Raw genomic sequence first — 19,237 nt, 5'->3', positions numbered from 1 at the left:
TCTGATGCCTTTTTGTCTGATGCCTTTTTGTCTGATGCCTTTTCGTCCGATGCCTTTTTGTCTGAGGCTGTTTCGTCTGATGCCTAATTGTACGAGACCTGACACCTGACATTGTTTTTCCTGAGACCTGAAGCTTTTCAGTCTGAGGCGCGATGCCGTTTTGTCCAATGACTGAAGCCTTTTAGTCTGAGGCATGATGCCTTGTCTTCATATGTCTGAGGTCTGAGGATGTCCTAAAATGTACACCGTACTGGTGACGGTGATGATGAACAATGACTAATTAACTAAACACAGGTGACAGAACTGAACTAATGATGATGAACTAAACTAATGAAAACAGTGATAAGATGAAGAAAACAAACAGAAAGTCCATGATAAACGTGACACCAACGTTTCCTTCCATTAATAATTATAATGTCAGAAAGCGTACCATCCCCGAGGGCCGCCATTGGCTATCAAGCCATCACCTGCTGTTAGCAATCCATTGACTCCCATTCATTTTAGTGTCACTTTGACAGCGAATAACTTCACATCTGAGACGTTTAAAGACTCCATTTGTCCATTGTTTATTTCTAAAGAAACACGACAATGTATAAAAGGCTCCATTACCTTATATCTTACATTATGGCCCGTAGAAGCAGTTTTTGTAAAAATAGGCTAACAATTGCGTCATAACCACGCGACTCTCTGTCGCACAGTAGAGAAATTACCGTATGGACAGGAGGAGAAGCTCGCAGTCAATCGGGGAGACGTGGAGGCATAAAGTCCGATAAAGTCAAGGGAGAAGCCCATAGAGAGTCATAAAGTTGCTCCTGCTCCTATCTCATGGACAGCTCATGGACAGCTCCTACTCACGCTCTCCGTCTCTGCAAGTTTCGGAAGGGAATAATTCAGATTTCTCTTGGCACAGCTACTAGAAGTCAGACAAGTTGCTCCCGTCACATCTACATCGTCAAGCAGTTTGAGTCTGCGCAGTCGCTCAGCCATCAGGAGGTGAGTGCTTCTAATTTGCTTCACTTTTCTCTGTTGATGTCTATGGGATCGTCGTGTCCATTTTTTTTTTACTGTCTATGATTTCATTTAGATGATAAAGTAGGTGTCCTGTATGAAGGGGAAAGTGATTAGCCATATATCGGGTTAGAGCCGACCTTGCTGTGTTGTCAGTAGCAGTTTCCTGCCTGTGCATTTGCAGACTTGGCTGAGGGTAATTTACAGTGGAGTCACGAAGTCCCTCCACCCAGTTGCTGTTGCAGAAATCTGTTTTGTGCAAGGCACAGCAGGTAGCGATCATAGTTGGTGCAAACGTGAAGTGGAAGTCACTCCTCTTAAGAAGAACCCTCCATCTTGACTTGAGGATACCAAAAGCCATTTCAACGCCTACCCGGACAGAGCTAAGGTACAAGTTGAATGACTGCTGTGCTGGGGTCAAATTTGGTGAGGGATATAGCCTTTCATGAGCCAGACAGACTGAAAGAGAGGACCAGAAAAGGGTCAATTCCTAATTGTATACACTGCCGTTGTATTTGTAATTTGCAATATAGTATGTTATCTCTGATATATTACATTGACATATGGGTTTCAGTGTGATATATTACATTGACATATGGGTTTCAGTGTGATTTATTTATTTTGTGTCCTTAAGGTCCCAAGTGTAAGCATTTTGTGTACCAGTATAGTGCACAAATACATTTCTGAAAGAAAATAAATATTAAAATAGAAAGGTAAAATATTAAAAATCCATCAAAAATAGACACATCTGCCAATGTGTGTAGTTGGCAATACAGGCAAAATGATAAATGACCCTATTGACACACGAGTTAATTGAAACATTATTTACTGAAATGTATTAGCCAACTGTACCTTTGGCAGCAGGCGAGCCCTTTGAAAGAGTTCAGACATGTGCAGAACGTTTGTGTCATGTGCACTTCCAGGCATTTTGCAGCTGATGCTCCTAAAACTAGAGGCCAGCATCACAGGGTTAGACTATGAAATAAACGTTGAATCTTACATGACTTGTAATCATAATGACTGGTAATAACATGATATTGAATAATAAATATATATGCATTGGCAATGACATAAGATGATGATTAAATACTCTTACTATTTAAGTAGTTTATATGTCTTACCAGCATTTGTCATCCACTACAGCCTATAGAACATAAGAAGGCCAGCCCTTTCTGTTGACAAAATCTTTGTATCCATCAGACAGAGGGAGAATTAAATTGTGTGTACTTTCTGCCCAGGGACTGATTTAACTACTGTATTATGACAATAAATACTGTACTTACATTTAAATGACTGCGATGTAAAATGACAGATAGTTGCTTTCCTAGGACTATTAGGCCATATTAGGTGGCACGTACCTAACACTAAGTGCAATTATTAGATTTATTGTTGTTTTATTGACATCTTTCCTGAAGTCATTTAAATATTTAAAATATGCACAATATTTATGATGCAAGTATAACAGTGACACTCCAACAGTGAAGTGCACTTAAACAATAGATAGAACTCAGTGTCTAACACTGCATACACACACTATCAAATAACTGTATTCAATTCTGTAAAAATAGGGGGAAAAACTCGGTAACACTTTACAATACGGGTGCACAAATATGCATTAATTCATGCTTAACTAATGCACAGATCATCATGTGTTAATGTATGACTCATGAAGAACTAAACCATTAAAGGAACACCGTTTTTTGAAATAGGGCTTATTCACATTCTTTCATACATTTAGATAGGTGGGTAAATGCATTTTTGTCTCAGTGCATGCATTGTTTTAGTTTGACAGGGTTGGCGCTAGCTTAGCTTAGCACAATGAATGGAATCCTTTGTTGCCAGCTAGCATGGCCTGAGTAAAAGTGATCAAAAAAAATAAAATAAACCCACGTAATTACTTCTTGTGGCCTGCGTATTCACATCGAGTACAAAAAGCGATGCAGATTAACACTAGGCGATTTCCTAGGCAGATATTGACTTGGGACTATATTAGGGGGAAGCACAGGCGAAGCACTGCTGCTTAGGCGAAGCACTGCTTGGGCGCAGACATATCACGCAACACATGAAATCCCACGACTTCCGTCAACATACCGGTGTGAATAGTAGCTGCCTGGCTATTTTCCCTAAAGTACATGAATGGCGATGAACATGGCTGATTTTGTGTGAGCCAGAACCATACCTATATACAAGAGTTTACAGAAAATGAGTGGAAATAGAACGACAGGCGGAGGTTGCGATCGCTCAACAACCCGAGGACGTGAGGATGAGAGCCAGCACGAACTGGTGGTGTGAATGTGGGGGAATATGCCAATCTATGCCGACTGAAATAGTGTCTGTGCTGTGGCGAGTGCGACAAGTTACTGCCATCGATGACCAGGCTCAACGCGTCAGATCAAGATGAGCGTGCCCGCAGTTGTGTTACAGCTACCGAGGATTTCACGGCGCTGATCCATCCGGCAGTAGCTACTCGATTTTTTTTTTTTCGGTGTGATAAAGTGAACTGGAAAAAACGCCCCACGCCGAATAGACCAAATGGACAGCTGTCCACAGAGTAAGTGATTATTTTAAACATGACACATGTATAGTAAACTGCTTGTAGCCTTCTCCTCATAGTAGTTGTACTAAAACTCCTGAGTCAAAAGAACCAGGCTAACTCGGTGAGAGAATTAGTTAATTTAGCCCTCAGTCATTTTATTTTACAGGTAGCGATAACAGCGGTTTTTATTTTAGTTTGGTTGTTCATGCTAAACAGGTTGAATTCAACATGAGGTTATACTAGAGGAGGCTAACGTTATTTGAACTAGTGTTGCACGGTGTACCGATACTTCAAAAGTATCGCGATACTCGGAAATTAAAAACGTCACGATACCTAAATTTATCAGTATCGATACTAAAAAAAAAAAAAAAAAAACGCCTCCCTATGGACGTCTGTGTTTTTTTCCTGACGCACGCAGCAAAGAACCTGTCGCTGTCAGTGTGACAAAACACTACAGCGAGATGGCTGCATGTGCGAGCACAAGTGGTCCACGACTCGTAGAAAAAGATGACGCGAGGAGTGACATATGGAAGTACGTTGCCTACCTTGCTCTGTTGCACGGTGCACCGATACTTCAAAAGTAAACCGGAAATTAAAAACGTCACGATTCCTTAATTTATTAGTATCGATACTTCTAAGAATGACCGCGTTCCAGATTTGTAAGGCCGGCGACACACTGGCTGCGTGTCGTGTCCGTTTTCATTTCGGCTCCCATGTTAACTGCCTGCGTGACACACGCGTCTGGGCGCAGCTCGAGACGCGCGGAAAACGCGTGCATGCTAGAAATAGAACCGACGCCTATTTTTCACGCGACACGCAAGCTTGTTGGAAGCGTTTCCAGGCAAAATAGAATAGGAAAAGATGTTTCTATGTCATTTTGACACGAATACATATTAATAAATGACATTTTGATGTTTGAAAGTTTTGACATAAATACAATATAAATGTAATTTAAAAAAATATTATCGATTTTCAAATATTGCACCTCTCAATACAGAACGAATTATTCTGTAGCCTATTTTGCCGTCAACACTGCCGACGTTGTCTTTGCTGCTATATATTTGTTTAACATGAAGTATAGGCCTTCCACAACTCTCTCCCCACATGTCAAATATATCACCAATGAGGCTTATCATATGTTACCAATATTTTATACAATAAACATTGTTTAATATAATCGCTGTTCATATTTTTATTCAAAGTTCAGAATCAAGATAAAGCTCTTATGTTTCTTATGATAAATGAGATAATGCTGCTAAATTTATAAAAAAATGTACCTTGAATGTCATTGCTCTAATATATTTTTTATATTTTGATATTTCATATTTTGTTCAAATGTTTAATATATCTGCTGTTCATATGTTCATTTATTAGTGTGTTATATGATTAGAATGTTGTCCCGGTTTTAAAATAAAGCACAGCAATGATATTTGAGAGTGTTTCTCCCTTTTCAGTTAAAGTATCGCAATACTTGACTTGGTATCGGTATCGAAACAATAATTTGGGTATCGTGACAACACTAATTTGAACCGTAGTCTATATACAGCTTCTCAGCATCTATCTTACAACCGAATAAGACACAGATTAACATAAGGAAGAGTAATAAAAGACAACTTACATGTGCACTTTGTTCTGCCTGTGTTTTGAAAATAGATGGGATGGGGACAGCCGTATGTTTCAGACGTAGTACCGTCTTTCTGGGCCCATATTCCATTTTTTCAAAGTAACTTAGTCCTCCAGTGCAAAATGCTCTTCGCAAACACGATATTGTTTAATTTTGTAGAGAGGCGTTGAAGTACAGATCTCCAGAGTAGCTAACTTAGCCATTTATTTCTCAGTTCCACATTCGATGGAATTCTGTGAAATATTACATTTGTGTATGTCCTTTGCTTGTTCTCACAACCTTTTGCTACGCAGGTAATTACCATGTTTGCTGTAACTGTAGCTGTAACTTCTCAAAATAAACAATCCAAAAGCGAAGACACTCGGCGCAGGTCACGCGTGTTGTTCTTCTTCTTCTGTGTTTTGACTCGTTGCAATGCACACCGGTATGTTGACGGAAGTCGTGGGATTTCATGTGTTGCGTGATCTCTGCGCCCAAGTAGCAGTGCTTCGCCTAAGCAGCAGTGCTTCGCCTGTGCTTCCCCCTAATATAGTCCCAAGTCAATATCTGCCTAGGAAATCGCCTAGTGTTAATCTGCATCGCTATTTGTACTCGTTGTGAATACGCAGGCCACAAGAAGTAATTACATGTTTTTTTTGTGTTTTTTTATCACTTTTACTCAGGCCATGCTAGCTGGCAACAAAGGATTCCATTCATTGTGCTAAGCTAAGCTAGCGCCGACCCTGTCAAACTAAAACAATGCATGCACTGGGACAAAAATGCATTTACCCACCTATCTAAATGTATGAAAGAATGTGAATAAGCCCTATTTCAAAAAACGGTGGAGTGTTCCTTTAATTAATGATTACTGCATCAGCAACTAATAAAGATTCTATATGGTTAATATATTAAGTAATATATAAAATTGTTATTAATTAAATGTGTCATAATGTATTAATTCCTTAATAACTTATTTTATTAACTAAAAGTGTAAATTAATGCGTTAATTACCACAATTGGTCAAAGCCATGTACTTCAACTTCCAGTTGTCTGCTTTAATTAATCATTAACTAATGATTTGCAAATATACCATTATGTTATGACTTTACTTGTTGAGGCACATGACCATTAACTAATTGTTAATATGCCATTTATGGGTATTGACAGTTTGCACATGCAGTGAATGTAATGTCGGTGAATGTGTTTGAAGGATGGGTGAGTTGGGCTACACACAAATATCAGCACACCAGAATCTGAACTCCTGACGCTGTAACACTGTGTTTAAACTGGACGAGACTAGCTGTCTACACTGGACATGACAGACCATTGCAAGTCCATTTGTCCTTCATGACTGTTACGTCTTGGTTGAAGCAGAGGAGGAAGCAGGATCCACATGCAGTAGTCTTTTATTAAATAAACTCAAAACTTCACATGCACAAACTCAGGACTGAGACTCGGGAACAGAACAACCACCATGCAACAATATACAAGAACTGACAAAGACTGAACTAAACACAGGGCTTAAATACACAGACAAACAAGCTAAACAAGATAACAAGGCGGCGTGGCTCAGTGTTGCCAGATGTACGATAATTATGATTAATTGATTAATTATCAATAATGGTAAAAATCCTATAATGTACGATAATTTCAGAACTGTGTGACACTTCAAATGATGGTCGTTGTAATCATAGGACTTCTCATTGATCTAGCTGTGGATTCTACGTCTACCGGGGGAAGAACGTGTATAGAGAGGGAGCGAGAGACCTTGCGTGTGTGTGCTAGTGTGCCTCATGAGTCACGAAGCGCATGTAAGGACTCAACCAATCAATTGTAAGAACCGAACTAATAGTCCTAGGAAAGCAACAATCTGTCATTTTACATAGCAGTCATTTAAATGTAAGTACAGTATTTATTATAGCTGTGTGTCATAATACAGTAGTGAAATATGGTAGCCTACTGTTGTGTATAGGGGAAAAGGTAGAGGAATTACTATGACCAAAATACATTTTCGACGCTTCTTTAGCAAGCTAAACATTTTATGACCATATATTTTGTCATATATTTTACATTACATGTTATAAATATATTTCACACTTAACATTATATATTTTTGTTATATTTCAGAATGTATTTCAAAATGATAAATATAAGTGAACAACAATGCAAATATATTTCAATGAATTTGGAATATATGCCACATATATTTTTGACACTTTAAAATATATTTCAATTTTTTTTTTTTTTCAGTATGGGTTTTGTCGTGTAGCGTTGCGCCGCATCCAGTGTAGCATCACTGATAGCATCCAGTCTAGTGTTATGAAACAGCAGCGCTCGGCCGCATGTTCTCAGCGTACCTCGACCTCAAGCTGAACCTGACATAGTCCTGTGCGTGAACAACAAGGTTCATCGGACTCAGTGAAATCTTGGTTGTACATGGTTGGAAACTGAAATCCATGGCTTAGTGTGGATGTCAAAACCAAAATGGCATATTATTTAATTAGTTAATAGTCATGTGCCTCAACAAGTAAAGTCATAACATAATGGTACATTTGCAAATCATTAGTTAATGATTAATTAAAGCAGACAACTGGAAGTTGAAGTACATTGCTTTGACCAATTGTGGTAATTAACACATTAATTTACACTATTAGTTAATAAAATATGTTATTAAGGAATTAATACATTATGACACATTTAATTAATAACAATTCATTACTTAATCTATTAATCATTTAGAATGGTTATTAGTTGCTGATGCAGTAATCATTAATGGTTTAGTTCTTCATGAGTCATACATTAACACATGATTATCTGTGCATTTCTTAAGCATGAATTAATGCATATTTGTGCACCCGTATTGTAAAGTGTTACCATAGTAATTGTGTATTTGGCCCATGAAACTTCCAGCTTAGCTGGCATACAGTGGTGTATTTAGCTTTTGCCTCTGCAACAAATAATAAATTGAGAATGAGGACTGCCCTCAAAACTCTGAATAGTATTGTCCCAGTCTGTTTATTGCTGGAGAGTAAGAATCATTTTGGGGTATCATGAGATGACTGTCTGAAAAAGATAGATTTGTATTTGATATTCCGACAGACTTTACAAAGTCAGTCAAGCTTGCCGACCAGTCGCAAAATAGTGGGTTGTGAGAGTGCGTGAGCAGGCATTACTGTCCTGGGCAGAGAGCCAGTTCTGGTGTATTGAACAGAAGGTTGATTGTTTTCTGAACCGTATATGGGCTAGGGAGTACGGACGTGATCAGCGTAGACCCCGAGATAATGTTATCAAAGACAAATACATTATCATTATACTCCTACCCGTCTCCTCATGAATCTATAAAGGTAGACCTTTTACAGGAGTTAAAGGGATAGTTCACCCAAAAATGAAAATTCTGTCAGTAATTACTCACCCTCATGTTGTTCCAACCGCGTAAGACCTTCGTTCATCTTCGGAACATAAATTAAGATATTTTTGATGAAATCTGAGCCCTGTCTCACTCCTCCGTAGGCTGCTAGGTGACCCAAACTTGCTGGCCCAGAAAAGTTATTAAAGAGATCGTTAATATAGTCCAAGTGACTACAGTGGCTCAATCTTAAGTATATGAAGCGACGAGAATACTTTTTGTGCGCAAAAACAAACAAAAATAACGACTTTATTCCACTATTAATTTCCTTCTCTCTTTTCTGGGCCAGCAAGTTTGGGCCACCTAGCAGCCTACGGAGGAGTGAGACAGGGCTCAGATTTCATCAAAAATATCTTAATTTGTGTTCCGAAGATGAACGAAGGTCTTACGCGGTTGGAACAACATGAGGGTGAGTAATTACTGACAGAATTTTCATTTTTGGGTGAACTATCCCTTTAATTAATATAAATAGAGGAAGTGGCTCATGACCAAGTTACTGTGATCGCGGTAGAAACTAACCAAACTCACTAATATGCTAATAGCACCGAGCCCAAAACGAGCCCACAAGCTCTGCAGAGCTTCACACGCCTGGAACAATGTAGAGACCTGCGCGGGACACAATTTTCAGTCCCGCTCCCGGCCGCTACCGCAGTGTTCAGTCCCGCTCCCGCAGTGTTCAGTCCGCTCCCACCCGCTCCCGCAAAGATTTGCCATTTTTAGTCCCGCTCCCGCCCGCATCTGTGATATTATGTCCCGCTCCCGCCCGCAAATGCCCGCAAGACGGCAGGCAGGATGTATGTTCACTTTCTGTCTCACGAAAGGTCTTGGAAAAAAAATGCGATTTGTGTCCGTTGTATGTTAACACCTTTTGGCATTTATCGCAGCAGGCAAAAGGTAGTTGATTCCCCTCTCCATCATGCACAACCGAAAAAGACTGCCAAATGTCTGATTTGAGGTTTCGTGATTTTTTTTTTTTTGTAGTAAGTGTGCCTTTCTTTAGAGAAGTGCTTACATCTGAAGCGCTTAGGCCTATATCTGAAGTACTAGAGGTGCTCTTTTACTCGTCCATGCTGTCTCTTTTGAACTTGAAGCTTTTGAATTCGAACACGGAGCAGCAGGAAGGAATTGTCTCTAAACAAGTGTGCGTGAGATTAGGCCCCGCCCTACCCCAAACGACAACATCCAAGTTTAGGCTGCTTAAAACGTTTTTATTGCTGCCAAACAGAATCTCCCTCACAACTACAAATTATGTACGCTACTTTAATCATTTATATATTTTACTTTACACTCATATTTAATTTGCGGGAGTGCAGCGTATCACCCCCCCCCCCCCCCCCCCCCCCCCCCCCGCCCCGCCCGCACCCACCCGCAAGTGCACCTTCATCATCCCGCCCGCTCCCGCAATGACCTTTCAAAATTTGTCCCGCGCCGCTCTGTTTTGCGTCGGGTCCCGCGGGAGTGCAGAACTCTAGAACAATGACACACAAACCCATCACATATTCTTTAGTGAGCGAGTTGTTGGCATCCTCATGCTCGCTCTCTCTCCCCTCTGCTCTCCCATCAGCCTTTATCTAATCTTTGATTCAAACCTTTGATGTAAACTTAGGGAACTGCCTTGATTTGGTTTGTTTTCAGATGTGAGGTAATCGGGAACAGTTCGTTCACTCCGAGCACTGAGAGGAAGGATTTATAACACTGCAACCTTAGACAACATGCACGGGAGAAGAACCGCTTTTTATCTGTCACTCTATGGACTATTTTTGATTCTCAAATGCTCCTGCATAGCAGGCAAGTGAAATATTTATACTTTTGTTTATGTTAGATATGCCAGCAGATGTGTATACGTTCACTATCTATCTATCTATCTATCTATCTATCTATCTATCTATCTATCTATCTATCTATCTATCTATCTATCTATCGTTCTATCGTTCTATCGTTCTATCTATCTATCGTTCTATCTATCTATCGTTCTATCTATCTATCTATCTATCTATCTATCTATCGTTCTATTCATGAGTATATTTCCTCTCACAAACATGGTGTGTGTAGAGCAAAACTTGTAAAAGTGAAATGGCAGTGTTTGTAGTTAGGTATGCACAATATCTGGGCCATATTAATTATTGGCTAATTTTGATGACTCATGGTTCACAATTCATTTATTGTCCTTTTTCTTTTAAAATGTAGTTCCTCCTGCGGGGAAAGTAACGGGAAGGCAAGCACACACGTTTCTGATCATTACGACGCTACTTTGACATTAACATTAAAAAGGTTTGCGTTAAAAATAGATAAATAAAGAGAAATACCATGGTGGAATTCCAAATTAGCACTTTTTCCAAATTGGATAAATGAAGCAACAGCTCAGCTCTTACTTTTGTGTAGTTTTTATTAATACCATGGTTCAACAAATAATTTAAAGGTTAAATAATAATTAACTTAAGCTGAGAAGTTAACAAAAAATAATCCACTATTCCACAAGGATAGGTTGATAAATTAACAAAAGCAGAAAGAAAGAAAGAAAGAAAGAAAGAAAGAAATCATTTGAAATGTATCCCACTCTTCTACAAATAGGCATATTGAACTAATGTTTACAGCTTTATTTGTATTCAAAAATATTGATGAAACCTTTATTGCCCTGAGGAGAATTTGTTTTGCACTCAAGGGAGCCACATTTAACATTAACACAGATAACATAAAGGATACAGTAAAAAAGTAAAACAAAACAAACAACAACAACACAGCAATGGTGATGACATACAATCATCAATCTAATCGCTAAAATAAATCAATAAATAATTAAACAAATAATCAATAGTACACATTTAAAAATGTCTATGTGCCTTTGTCTGATCTGTTCAGTAACTGAATGCTCCTCGGCACAAATGATGTAATGGCACGTTTGGTTTTTGTTAGGGGCATTCGAAATCTACGTCCAGAGGGGAGGGGAATTTATTAAAAATTAATATTATTATTAATATTAATAATAATATTATTATTATTAAAAATAATATTTTATTATTCAAAAATAATGCTTTTTTTAATCAAAAAACGTGATACCTACTCTCAGATAAATGAGGCCTATGATTAATCAGGTACAATTAGAAATATAAAACCAGTCCTAATTGAAAGAAAACAAGTTGACAAAAAGATTGAATCCAATATTGGGTGATAATATATTATAATGAGAGATTTATAAGCTATTTTTTGTAGGCTGGTCATTTTTGACCGGGAACACCACAAGTGTGACTATGTGCCATTTTGTACAAAATAAACGTTTTTCAAAACTAATTTTCGGGGGACTGGCTTATCTGCTGCTCAGAAAAAGCTACAAAAAATAATTAAGAGGTCATTTTACTGCATACAGATCAAGCTTGAGTTTTGTTATCAATATTAAATTGCATAATATTTGCAAAGTCTATGAATCGCCATGTATTGGGTGATTAAATTGTATATTTTGCTTGTGAATAGGTTGACAAGGCTACAACGGTATTAGCCAAATAATTACGTTGCAGCGTTGCTAATGCTAATCATTACTAACTAGACTCCTTTACCTGTTGCCACTTATGTTTGTCGTCTTGAAAATAAATATAAGCTTGGCACATTTGGCAGCATCCTCCTCCAATGCATTTCTTTTTTCAACCTGGCTTTTTCAGACCCTTCTTGGCCTCTTCCTCCCATCCATCCTCCCTGACGCGTACCGTTACGGTAGGGCCCAGCTATCGGTAGGCGGTGCTGCGGTAGCCCATCTATGCGGTAGCCTACCTGAGAAAACGTTTTGGAAAAGACGGGCTATGGACCCAACCAACTCTATAGGAGGGGAGGGGAGAACTCCCTCTCATGGTACAACCCATGCAGAGGCTGCGATGTCAGAATGTGGAACGCGTGTAGCCTAATGTAACTTGTAATTGTAAACTTGACAATTAATGTGAAAGAACCTCGACCGGCCCAAAAGTGAAGCGGCCCATTGGGAATTCTCCCGATTACCCACCCCGGGCCTGGGCTGCCCTCCTGTAACTAAGCATACCTAAATTTCAACACCACATGAACAATGTTTATGGTAAGCCAATATTATTATTATTATTTTCATATTTTTGAAGTGGTGAAGATAATCCCTGATGATCCAACAGACGCTGAAGTATACAGCTGTCTAGTGGATTGTAACCTAACACCGACTAGCTACATCTGGATCAGGTAATGAAGTCCTTAATTCTTTGATTTCTACACTTTTCAGACACATTCAGGCTCTGTCCACACTAGTGCATTTTCATTTTAACACTGCGTTTTTAAAATGAAAACAATCCTCGTTCAATACTGGTGTTTCCACTGCGTTTCAGAAAAGATCTCCATCCACACACATGATCGAAAACGCATGTCATTCATGCTCACTGGTATGGAATGCCAAAGCTGACGTAATAATAAATAAATAAATACATAAATAAATATACGAAGAAATGTAACAAAAAAAAAAAAAAAACAGAAATACATAAATAAAACCATAACTAAATATACAAAGAAATGTAAAAAAGTTTTTATACTTTTATTTCCTTATTTATGTATAATTAAAAGTATATCAGATCAGTTTAATCTTACACAAATGATTCTTGGCCCAACTAGGATTACTCAATCAACACAAACTCGGATAGATTTAATTTTTACTAATAAACCTGAAAGAATTACAAAATCATTTAATTTGGTAACAGGTATGTCAGACCACAACCTGACCTTAATTGTAAGAAAGTTGACCAAAAAAAAGGTTTTTATACAGACAAGAAGGCAAAAGCTTGTTTAATATTATACCTAAATCCCTAATTGGCCAATTCGAGGAGAAATTAAAGCACCTGGACTGGAATGATGTTATGCAGTCTGGTGATATAGAACAAGCATTTATCTGTATGATGGATAGAGTTAATACAACTAAAAATGAATTTAGTAAAAATATATCTTACTCGAGTAAAGTACATCTACCATGGTTAAATGAACAGCTCTGGAAGCTAATGAAGCAGAGAGACTTGGCATTAAAGGCTGCTCTTAAATCTAAATTACCACATGATTCCAGAATTTGCGAAATAAAGTAGTAAAAGAATTAAGACAGGCCAAAGCTAATTATTTTATTAAATTAATTGAGGATTCTAAAGGAAATAGTGAATTAATTTGGAAAAATATTGATAAAATTACAAAGAAGGAGAATAAATCAGTTCAAAATTGGATTATACGGGACCAATTGAAATTAATAGAAGATAAAGAAAAAATAGCTACAGTTTTTAATTCCTTCTTCTTGAACTCTGTACAGTGTCTGGCTAGGAAATTTGGTGCTAGATCTGGAGTATTAGAACCCATAAACAATGAAACGCCTGTCTTCACTATTGAAAATGTCTCAGAATCTACTGTATTGAAAATAATTGATAATTTAAAAGGATCTAGGTCTAAAGATGTTTATGATACTGATGCACCATTTTTTAAAACTTATAAATCAATTCTTTGCAAACCTCTAACACACTTGACAAATCTGTCAATAACAAACTCCTATTTTCCAAATTGCTGGAAGGCGGCAGTAGTGACACCTATTTTTAAAGCAGGTGATAGGACTCTTCCATCAAATTATAGACCCATAAGTATCCTTCCAATAGCATCAAAAATTGCAGAAAGAGTAGTTTGTGATCTATTAGTTTCTTATTTAAACGAAAGTGAAGTGAATCTACACCCAATGCAATTTGGGTTTCGAAAAAATTATTCTACTGAAACTGCTAATTGTTATTTTGTCGAACAAATTAGAGGTCAACTTGACAAAGGTGGTGTTGTTGGAGCTGTGTTTTTAGACTTAGCAAAGGCATTTGACACTGTGAATCACAACTGTTTAATGTCAAAACTTCAGAATTTTAATTTATCAGATGCTGCCTTGATGTGGATGAAATCATACCTCAGTAATAGAAGTCAATGCACAAGAGTGGCTGATAAATGCTCTTCATTTGCTAGCTGTCCTACGGGGGTTCCTCAGGGGTCAATTTTAGGACCGATTTTATTTAGTATTTATATTAATGATCTACCTCAAGTATGTCCAGGTGTAAATGTTATAATGTATGCAGATGATACTGTGCTTTTTACTCATGCAAGAACTAAAGAACTAGCTGCAAACAAACTGTCATCTGCAATGGTGAAAGTCTCAAATTGGTTGAATGAGTCTTGTTTGTCCCTAAATGTAAGTAAAACTGTATGCACGTATTTCACTGCACGAAAACAAAACTCTGTGAATCCAGATATCATATTTAATGGTGAAGCAATCAAATTTGTGACACGTTAAATATTTAGGAATAATCATAGACCAACACCTGTCTTTTAAAAAGCAAGTAAAAAGGGTTATAAATAATGTTAAATTCAATTTGAATAATTTTAAAAACATCAGGCACCAGCTCTCTGAATCAGCTGCACTTCTTTTAGTACATACTCTGATTCTCCCTCACTTGTCGTATTGTATAACAACTTGGTCACAAGCAGATGCAACTACACTTAAGCCCGTGTACTCCCTTCATAAACAAATCATGAAAGTGTTAGATAAAAACCAAGGGACTACCATCATTGTATTATTTTGAAAAGGTTACATTTTTTAAGTTTTTATAATTTTGTATTTTATACTGATGTGTGCCTGATGTACAAAATTATTCATAATCTTGCTCCACCCCCTCTTCAGGGATGCGTGACCCATAACGGAAGTGCAGGTAGGACTAGAGCATCGGCCAGGGGAGATTTGGTACCGCAGTACAGAAAAACAGCCTTTGGGCAAAAAGCTTTTTCAGTTAGAGTAGTGGGGTTGTGGAATTCCTTACCTACAAATATTCGAAGCCTCAATAGCTTCTCAATTTTTAAAAATAAGCTTAAGTACTGGCTACTATCACAACAGATCTGCAACCACTAATGACTGTGTGACTGTACATTATCTGTTTTAAATTTTATATTCCTGGACCTGTATGTATTGTGATGTTTTATGTGGTGTATATGTAATGTATGTTATTTTATTTGTTTACCTGCCCAGGGACAGCAGATGTAAACTAGCTATTAGCTAATTCTGGTGCAATTACTTTTAATTGTGCATTGTCCCTGTAAAAATAAACAATAAAATGAAATGAAAAATTTTCTTTTGTATTTTTACCACATTTATTTATTTTTTAATGTATTTATTTATTTATTTATGCATTTATTTATTTATTTATTGAAGAGTAGCTAGGAATCCACCATGCCTTAAAATTAGTCCATATGAGGTGCGCAGACAAAAAAAAAATAAAAAATAAGAGAGGCACTTCAAAAGAGTCCGCAAAGTTGTATTTTTACCGCATTTATTTATTTTTTAATGTATTTATTTATGCATTTATTTATTGAAGAGTAACACAAAAAGAGGAAGGACGTCAAAAAGCGAGATAAAATCAAGTGCCTTTACTGAGAAAAAAGGCAAATGCAACCTTTCTCAATGGCAAAGGTTGCATGTTACCGAAACGTTTGCCTTTGTTGTTTACTTTTGTTGTTTACTAGGTATTTTTGTAAGATTTAAAACCCAAGCATCAATGTTTTACCACAGGTTTACAATAATAAGTGATACATTGCTCATAATGAACTAATTTGTGTCAAATTTGTGTTGCACAGTAGTCACACAGAAATAAAGTGATATTTACAGTTATTTCACTAAAGAAGGAGGACGCACTTACTTAAGTTGTGTCTGATTCTGTTTATTTGTAGTCACAGGACAGTATTCACATCACATTTAGAAAGAATGATCATTTCTACAAATGTTCATCCAAGACGAAATCACACTCCCCCATCTCGTCTCTCTCTCATGCTGAGATCACCTGAATTCACCCAAAAATCTATATGGTTTAATGTGAACAATTATCATACAACATTATACATGTCTGGTATCATTTGAAATGTCTCTAGATTCCTAGATTCCTGACTCACTGCTTGACCTGCAGTCGCATTACTATAGGGGGCTAGATAAGAATACTATTGAGGTGATAGCAAGCATTGGAGCGGCATTATCTTAATGTACTAGCCATAACCTCTGGTTATTGTTTTGGGCTTTAGCTAAGTTGTTCTATAGGCGACTGTAGGGCTACATGGGTACGTGTTGCGACATTGTTGAACTGCTTTAGCCATAACCTCTGGTTATCGATCAGACTGGAGAGTTTGTGATCGTGGGCTCAGATAATATGAACGGCCAGTGTGAGGCACCCGAATGAACGAGGATAATAAGAGTAAAGAGTTAAATAGAATAATCAAATGTGTCTCCAAACTATTATACAAATGACCAATAACCAATTGACATTCTAACCTAAATTTGAGATTGTGATAAAATGGAGTCATGATAAGAGTTTAATTGGAATTAAATTACTTTGATATGCTGAAAAGACTGTGACATGCAGTAAACCTTCATCTGGGGAAACTGTCGCTGGAACGATTGGGCAGGCCTTAGACTTTCTTATAATGTCAGTTTCTCTCATGTGTCTTCATTAACAGAGTGAATGGAAGCACTCCGCATTCTGAAGGCAATAAACTTTTCATCCCAAAATCATCCTCCGATTTGAATGGGCTGTACATCTGTACAGCATCAACCGAGTATGGAAGTGTGTCAGGTTCGCTCTATGTGGATAACACTGGTGAGTCATTCTAGTCTAGTCTACACATGTATGCATTTAGGAACAGAAGTAAATCAACACAGAGACAACAATATTCATAGACAAAACTTAAATATGTAACCTGACAGTTCTCTTTTTCTCGACCCCTTATGTTTTTGTAGGATCCACTGATGTCTGTTGGGATCTGCTGGTTTTTATCTCCAGCTGTGCCACTCTGGGGTTTATACTGTGTTTTTTATTCTGCACAGTGTATCGAGTTTGAAAGTTCTACTGAAGTAAAAGTAGATTTTACTAAAGTAAGCATTATCATCATCATAGGTCATCTCATGGTAAAGTCAACCACAGCTAAACTGATGTGTTGTGACAGCAGTGCTGGGGAAGAAGGACATGTAACCTGCCTATGTTATGTTTCATGACTGTTTCAATGCTTGTGTGTGAATTATGTGTGCATCTGTTTAATTTTTACCATGGTAAAAAAAACTGTTACTGTCACAATACTGTGTGTGTGTGTGTGTGTGTGTGTGTAGCAGACAGATAGACGAAGACTAGAAGAAGAATATAATTCCAACACAAAGTTTAATAAATCCATACTGACAAGACAATCCAATAAGGGCAGAGAAACGTGACTGAACAGAGAATGAATGTGAAGGTTCAACTTATATAGCAAACACAAACCAGACTAAATAATTACACACAGCTGAAACCAAAAACACAAACGAGGAGCAGGAAAACTTAGCAAGGAAGAGACGTGACAAATGAAAACAAACTACAAACTTTATTCAAAAGTCCATGAATAACAAAACTAACAAAATATAACATTTACTGTGGAGTTACCTTTTCAAAAGTGCACTTTTGTCTGTCTTTTGTCTGTACACTGCTGCTCTGAAATGAGGAAGCTTTTTGTTTTTTTAATCAAATGCAAATGCATGTTAAATGTTAAATGGTAAAACATTACACAAAAAAGAAAAAACAAATTCAATTCTATTTTGTATTTTCACATTATGTAATGAATGTTCTATTTATCAAAACCAATATAAATCTCATTAGTTAAAAAAAAAGGTATTTTTACATTTATTCCAAAATAATAACGACAGTAATTGAAACAATTTATTTTATTTATGAACTGATGTTCTTTTTATTAGTCAGCTTATTCTCAGCAGTCGATAAACGATCACACCCCTGAAGAGTGCATATTAGTACCTCTCTAAGGTATAAGTGTACAAATTTGTACCTAAATGGTACATATTAGAGACTTTTGAAAGTATAGCGTCCCAGTGACAGCTTATGAACCGTTTGTTTCTGAGTGTAGCGATGGCTTCTCCGTGCACATGTGAATATTAGATCACCACAGTTCATATGTCTTCCTGATGTCCATGTTCAAATCCCTGTAGTTGCATGAAGTAGATTGAGTGCAACAGGTTTTTCAGCAAAGTTTTGATCCTGTTGATAAATTATAGGCTCTAGAAATTTGCGTCAGAAGGCTAATATATTTATAAATAGGCATTATACTTATTGTTTAACAAAGTGTTATAAAGAATGTTTACTGTAAGTTATGTGAGAATGTGCCTTCAATGTTCAATGAATGATGTATTATGATACAAACATAAAATAAATTGTATTATTTGTTTCCTGATAAGATGGAAAATAGCAATACATTAATTTTCTGATGTCTCTATATAGTCTCTCCATTTTTAGGGTTAAACTGTCTGTTCATCAAAGAACTGCATCACAGAATCCACATTCATTAAGCAGCACAACTGTGATAATAATCAGAAATGTTTCTTAAGCATCAAATCAGCATATTAGAATGATTTCTGAAGGATCATGTGACACTGGAGTAATGACTGCCTGAAATGAATCTATTGACTGTAGTTTTGATCAAATAAATGCTGACTTGCTGAACATAAGAAAAAATAATAATAATACTGTTCAGATAATTAGGATCAAGTCAGTTAAAAGTAGCACCTAAACCTGGCTATAAGCATAAACTTGACAAACTGTAAACTGGTTCCTTAAATCTGATTGATTGCTTGATTTGAATGTTGTTCCAGGATCATAAAAGA

The 19,237-nt window shown here is 37.1% G+C and overlaps 1 protein-coding gene across 15 annotated transcripts in view; it reads left to right on the top strand.

The window, feature by feature from the left end:
• LOC311088960 (nectin-3-like protein) overlaps positions 1-18,829 on the top strand; it is a 120,825-nt gene extending 101,996 nt beyond the window's left edge. For 6 of the 15 annotated variants that reach the window (XM_084123373.1, XM_084123374.1, XM_084123375.1 and 3 more), the window contains 2 exons: positions 17,056-17,195; positions 17,336-18,829. In XM_084123373.1, coding sequence (XP_083979499.1) covers positions 17,056-17,195; positions 17,336-17,436 — 241 coding nt within the window. In that variant the 3' untranslated portion in view covers positions 17,437-18,829. Of the gene's footprint in view, positions 1-698; positions 1,415-8,842; positions 8,963-10,188; positions 10,342-12,206; positions 12,589-12,650; positions 12,745-17,055; positions 17,196-17,335 lie in introns of those variants that run through there. The other 9 variants (XR_014607593.1, XR_014607594.1, XR_014607595.1 and 6 more) reach the window with 9 other exon arrangements.
• Positions 18,830-19,237: the final 408 nt, after the last annotated feature.

The sequence above is a fragment of the Abramis brama genome (assembly GCF_963993115.1).
Source record: "Abramis brama genome assembly, chromosome: 8".
NCBI lineage: Eukaryota > Metazoa > Chordata > Actinopteri > Cypriniformes > Leuciscidae > Abramis > Abramis brama.
The sequence above is the reverse complement of the archived record's forward strand: the minus strand, read 5'-3'. Positions and strand labels throughout refer to the sequence as shown.